The sequence below is a fragment of the Etheostoma spectabile genome, chromosome 5 (assembly GCF_008692095.1).
Source record: "Etheostoma spectabile isolate EspeVRDwgs_2016 chromosome 5, UIUC_Espe_1.0, whole genome shotgun sequence".
Classification (NCBI taxonomy): Eukaryota; Metazoa; Chordata; class Actinopteri; order Perciformes; family Percidae; genus Etheostoma; species Etheostoma spectabile.
Window position 1 is genome coordinate 12944900 of NC_045737.1, and position 6490 is coordinate 12951389.

At 40.0% G+C, this 6490-nt stretch overlaps 1 protein-coding gene across 2 annotated transcripts in view; it reads right to left on the minus strand.

The window, feature by feature from the left end:
- Positions 1–5862, minus strand: part of LOC116689052 (interleukin-6 receptor subunit beta) — an 11482-nt gene extending 5620 nt beyond the window's left edge. The window contains exons 1-8 of one of the 2 annotated variants that reach the window (XM_032515365.1): positions 5521–5862; positions 4872–4976; positions 4067–4172; positions 3684–3817; positions 3345–3478; positions 2420–2579; positions 2124–2206; positions 1528–1750 (exon numbers count right to left, since the gene is read on the minus strand). In XM_032515365.1, the coding sequence (XP_032371256.1) occupies positions 1528–1750; positions 2124–2206; positions 2420–2579; positions 3345–3478; positions 3684–3817; positions 4067–4172; positions 4872–4976; positions 5521–5593 (1018 nt within the window). In that variant the 5' untranslated portion in view covers positions 5594–5862. The remainder of the gene's footprint in view (positions 1–1527; positions 1751–2123; positions 2207–2419; positions 2580–3344; positions 3479–3683; positions 3818–4066; positions 4173–4871; positions 4977–5520) is intronic. The other variant, XM_032515364.1, reaches the window with a different exon arrangement.
- Positions 5863–6490: the final 628 nt, after the last annotated feature.

Consider the following 6490-nt stretch of genomic DNA (forward strand, 5'->3'; position numbering starts at 1 on the left):
ACACACACACACACACACACACACACACACACAGGATATTGCATAAGTGAAGAGTGCAAGCTTTAAATCTGATGTCAGTGGATTGGTTAATGCTTGCAGTTGAATGCTGATAGTAATGATTGGCAATCTAGTTCTATTTCAGTATTTACATGCAATAGCCAGTTGTGGTGGAATTTTCAGTAACACCATGTTGTGTTCTGATTAGACTAAAGGAAAGCTTAAACAACATCAGGCCATTCATAGGTCACAGGTCAGGGGACGAGGATGTTTGGCCAGTCTCAATTAACCAAACCACGTTATGTATTATTATGTTTGTCTCTCTACAGATTCAAGGAGTCTACTTAGACAACTGCAGCTTACAAGGGAATGTTTTGTGTCAGGACTGTCTCCTTTTGGGGTCCCCACAATGCTGGAGTCAGTGGGCCAGCCAAACTTTTGCCTGAAGATCCGCAAGTATCAAATGCCAAACACAAGTAGCTTTGTGGGCAGATCTTGCTGTTATTATTATACCGGCAGGATAAAGGGCTCACATAAATGACAACGCAAATCTAAAATGTGTTGGTCTAATGTAGCTACATTAATCGTAGGTGTGGTTTTAGCATAACGTGCAATAAACCAATCAGAGCGTCATTTCACATTTCCTATAAAGCAGGCGCGCTTGTTCTATGGCGGATTGCTATGATAATGGTGGATTTTCTACAATTCATCCATGGTCGCACACTAGGAGCGGTTCACAGCCGAGGAGACAATATTGATTTTTCTTTTTGACAAAATGTAAATAAAGAAATGTCACAAAAACATGTTATGAATGCGTGGTGATATTTTTGCAAAGTAGTCTGACATTAGACCAAGATTACCTAACTATAGACAATGCAGCTCTGCTGTCTCTGCTCTCCCAGGGCATTTGTGGCACCAACACATGCAGTTCAACATCACATCTCCTTAAGTCCTTTAATAGTTCCTCATTTATGTCATCAACACATCCATGATTTATGGAAGTGTAAGACAAGGTCAACTTTTTCCTTGTATTTATGTATGGTTTGCAAAAATGGGAACAGCTGGGTCCATGAGATGAGAGAAGCAAAGTGTATGCGCAGTGTGCACACTCTATATTATGCCCAAGCATGTCCCTTTAAAATAGCAGCTGAATAACGCGTCACTGACTTTAGACTAGGTTTTTCCTGGTCTGTGGTGGAATTGTTATCTGAAACTGCAAAACAGCACCAGGGAACGTTTGTGCCAGAACACGCCTCCTCATTTTGCTGAACCGCCCCCGGAAGCGCAAGTTCATTCCCTAAATTACCTTGGATGCAACTTGGATCCAAAAATAGGAATGATACATGCCATACAATTGTGCTGGGTGCAAGATAGGGCCCATCGTGGTTAAGCTTTATTGTCTCCTTAATTGAGTATTCATGAAATGCTCCTGTGTAAGTCATCAAGGTCTCCTGAACCTTCTTCATATACTGTATCTGAAATGAGTTGTGCTGCTCTTGAGTTTTTTCTTAACACTAGTGTGCCACTCACTGTTCCGTGTTTGTGGGTCAATGCTGAGATGAGCAGCAGGTCCACAGCCGGCCGTATTGAAGGCAGTAACTGTGACACTGCAGTTCCCCTCTTCCACCACCAGGAGCGCCGTTACGTCTGTAACATTTAGAATTATTCTGTCCTGAAGTTGCTGCTTCTTCACTGGCTCGTAGCTCACCTGGTATCCAAGGATACGACCTCCGGCATCACGGAGGTCAAGGTCCTGCAGGCAGACAGGACGTTTCCATAAGACATTTTACACCACATTTGTTTGGAAACATTTGTTTGGAATTGACATAGTTTCTGTATTTGACACAAAATTACATTTTTGGTTAGTTTGAGTTTTGTGTTTGTCAGCATCAACAAAGACATTCAGATTGAAATTGAAGTAATTTTTGTCCTGCATTCTATTCGCTCTTAAATTTGTTATCTTTCTTTTCAAGAACCGGTAACATTAGCGAACATTACCGACAGACGTGATGTGACTGAAATGTGAGATGCTGCTTAATGGTGCAAAATAACGGTGGGGCATGCTGTTGTACTAATCAGGATTTTTTTTATTGTTTCATACAATGATAAAAAGTATTTCTAAATACCTTCCACATGAGATGAAGGACAAAGGATCCACCAGAGTCTGTTGTCTCCACTCTGTAGCACACCTCTGGAGGCCCGGAGGGCACTAGCAAAGAAAAAGCCTTAGTTAACCACAGCTCTTTAAAAATAATGGTTTAATGTTTAATGTCTTTGGTTTATCTATTGTAGTGTCAATTATCCTGAGAAATATTTAAATATGAATCCATGAAATCTTTGTCTTAGCTTCTCAATACATTTCTTTCATGTAAATTCAGTCCCCAGCATATCATTTAATTCCAGTTTGAATGTAAAGTGTTACCTCTGTCCAGCGTCCTCGTGCTGACGTCAGAACTCCAGTCGCTCCAGATGCCGGAGTCCTCTCTGCAGGCCACAGCAGCTCTGTAGACGGTAAACGACAGGAGGTCTCTGATTGTGTAGGTCAGTGTCTGATCTCGATGTGCAGGGACATAACCCGGAACCTAGAGAGAAATTGTGAACCGAGAGAATTGAGAACAAAAGAGAAATTGACTTCATGTTATATTCAGTGGATTCACTCAAGGGCATTTTGAGCTGTTTTGCAAATGTCAAAAATTCAGAGTTATCAGCTGGGTCCTATTTTTTTCCTTTGCCTTTTACTTAACACTCTCACTGTCTGTTTGTATCGTTGTTACTCTTATATGTAATTATTTGCATTAAAACTAGGCCCCAATTTACAACTTTGCTCTGTGAAGCCACTGTTAAGCTCTCTGCTCTCCTTCCACTCAGACATTTGAGTTGAATTTTGACTTCCCAGACTTGCATTTGCATTTGGTCTAATAACATCTAGCTCTAGAAAATTATGGTTTTAAAGTCCAAACCAATGGCAACACTGAAATAAAAGAAAGGGTTTGAAGAAGTACTGGGACAAAGCTGGTATTTCCCACACAGAAAAGGCTTAACTAAGACATGTGCTTTCCAATATGTGTGTGTGTGTGTGTTGTTGTACTGACAGCATTGTGGGGACTCAAGCTTAATCACACACTCGCATTGTGGGGACTCATTAAATCTAGGGACAAGCTGATCCTGATAAGTTTCTTTATTTTAGGGTTAAGAGTTTTTTTTGTAGATCATGTCTCAAACAGTAACGCAAGACTTATAAAATTGTGGGTGAAATTGTGTCAAATAACTATTTTCTAAGCCTCCAGGTAATACATGTTAGCCAACAGTGTTCTCATAAGTAACAAGAGTGTTTGTATGATACTAGCCTGGGTCCATGTGTGAGTGTTGTCGACTCTGTAGCAAAGCCGACAACTGCCGTTGCCAACGTTGCTTCTCCAAGACACATCAATAGAGTCCTCAGTGGAGCCAAGTACAGTTAACACAGGCTGAGAGGGTTTGACTAAGGACAGGAGACAGGGAAACAAGACAACAAGAGAAACGGACACAGGGAGTATTTAAAGACTTGATCAAAATTTCACAATTTTCTAGCAAGTAGTCTGTCAGTTGTCAAATCTACAAATTCTTATACTGTAAAATATGGACAGTTAGATTGTATTGGCAGTCATTACTAGGTAGTGGAGTGATCAGAGATTTGGGCCACACACCTGCATCATAAAGAAATACAGTGTGAGGCTGGGACCAGACCTCCCTTCCCATCATGTAGTTTTTGATCCTAGCGGTTACGTTGAGGACAGCTGCCGGGTTGAAAATTCCCTGACAAGATATGATTGTATCTTCGCTGAAAAAAAAAAGAGAAAGAGAACGAGGGAAATTAAAACAAAGATTACAGCCTGAGATATATATATATTTTTTAACATTACACATCTGTTGTTTATTCTTTACACCTTATTCCAACACTTTACTAAATGCACTTTACCAGCTCTTAAGACTGGAGTAGGCTAGTAGCTACAGACCCAATTGCTGGAGAGGAGTACAACCTCTAAAATGAATTTCATCAGTAAGCCATCTCCCTTTGATCAGTGTTTACCTGCTGAAGATGAGAGAGACGTCAGGCTCAGTGTAGCTGTTTAACTCCTGACTCCACTCACATGTTATGGAGCTCTGTGATATCTGGTAGCAACAGGACAGCGTCTCTGCAGGAGAACAACAGAGAGTTTATGGCAGTGAAAGGAAACTTCACAGGCAACATCTGTAGTGGACATTCCTGTAGTCAGCACGCCGATGGCATGCTCCCTTAAAACTTGGGACATCTCTGGCATAAAACTGCATATTTTAGAGTGGCCTTTTGTTGTGACCAGCACACCTATGTAATAATCATGCTGTTTAATCAGCAATCTTGAAATGCCACAATCTTTATATGCTGCACCTGATGGATTATCTGGGCAAAGGTTCTCACTAACACAGATTTTAACACATTTGTGCACAAGATTAAAGACAGATAAACCTTTTGTGTGCATTGAAGCAATCCTAGATTTTTTATTTGAAACAAAACTGTATATATTTTTCTTCGGTGTAGATGTTGTTTTTTTACTTGACTAGTAATGAGACTGCTAATGATTTAGGGTAATGCTGCTGACCTAAGTAGCCAGTTGTAAAAAAGTTTCCTGCGTTGTGGTTCATGTAATAGAATCAACCTGCGATTTGCACAGAAATTTTCTCTACTTTCCAATTCTGTGAAGAAAGCGGCCTGTCAGTTTTAGAACTGTTTAAAATTTGGATTTTTAAATATAATGCTTGAAGAACACAGTTCAAAGGACACTCATTTAGTCCAAGGTCTGTTTGATCAGGAAATTGTTGTGTGTGTGTGTGTGTGCGTGTGTGTGTTCAGTCACTCTGTATAGATGCGGGAGGTCGAGGGGCACAGTCTCTGAGGTCAGTGACACACACTCGCTTGTCCTTCTCACACAGCTTCAAGTCAGAGTCCCTCACCATCACCTCTGACACAAACAGAAAAAAAGAAAGTACAACAAAACCATTACTAAGCTGAATCTAATCAGTGTCAGCAACTTGTGTTTGTATGTTTATGTATATCGGATGGTTTTACTTTTTCAAGACTCAAATATTTACTTTACATGTACCAATCATAGAAGGGAAACTCTTGGTTGACACATGCCACATTAATCCAACAAGAGGTTCCATGTACTGTAGATATTTTTTAGATTTGTTTTAAGGTGACAGAAGTCCTTCAGTTTGGAAACCAACATATGCGTTTACAGGGTGGCATTGTTATTTTTACTGAAGAAAATTATTTTCACTATTGGACCTCGCTCAAGTAACACTGACATACAAACACCAACTCTGCATGTTTGAAAGCTTAATCTAAGTCCCTTCCTTTAAACATATCCAGATCGACCACAAATCAAATCTGGGAAACGAAAAACCCTGAAGCCCTAAAGATTTAACATTTGAATAAGTAGCTATATTAAAAACAAGGCTTTTGTTATGTTATGTAAGTGTTGTCTCATGGTGTGAGCAACTCACCCTCAGAAAACACACAGAGGAAGCTCATCACAGTCCACGTAGCAAGGTGCAATTTCGAAGACCAAATGTTCATCTTACTGTAATGGTTTTAAATGACAATATAATCAAAAGACCAGCTCATTTCAAAAGCGTCCATTCCTTTTCTACAGCTGCTATTTCCCTCTAAAGAACTAAAGACAGAGAACGTGTTATTTCCATGTGCGATGTGATTAAGATGTGAGCGGTGGAGGAGGAAACCAGCAGATTAACTCAGACTGAGCAGCCGAGGTCTGTGTGATCAGGAAGTTGCTTTATAAGTGACACCCATCAATTCATCAAATGTGTGTGTGTGTGTGTGTGTGTGTGTGTGTGTGTGTGTGTGTGTGTGTTGTGTGTGTTGCAGAATCTTATATTCTCTGCTTTGTTTTAATGGCGCTTGGCTTTCTTCAGTAGCTAACTCTCTACCTCGCTCGTCCACATACTGTTACCGTGCAGGTGGGCGCTCGTTGAGCCTCTTATTTCAACCAGCTGACAGTTGTATAATAGAATTAAAACATACACACCGACACACACAGATGAATGGTGAAGGAAGATTGTTTCACCCTAGTTAGATACAGAGTGCACTATAAAATATGTACATATATTTATAGAGTATGAATGTATATATACTTATATATGTATATATTACTGTTTATTTAGGGGTGCTTAGGAACATTTTAGGGGAGCTTCAGCACCCCTAAAATAGGCTTAACAACGGCCCTGCATTTACTGCTGTAACAGATTTGAATACTTGTTCACCTGCACTCTGCTGGAAACTGTTTTGGAAGCTGCTTTTTGAGAGATATTAGCCTATTTTCTACTTCACAAAATAAGACATTATTAATAGTATGTTCTGTTCCAGTTCAAGGCAGCTGTTCTCAACATCAAGAGTTTTATGGCTCTCTTTTGTCATAGAGTTGTGAAGCCATTACTTTACCATTTTTGGTCATGT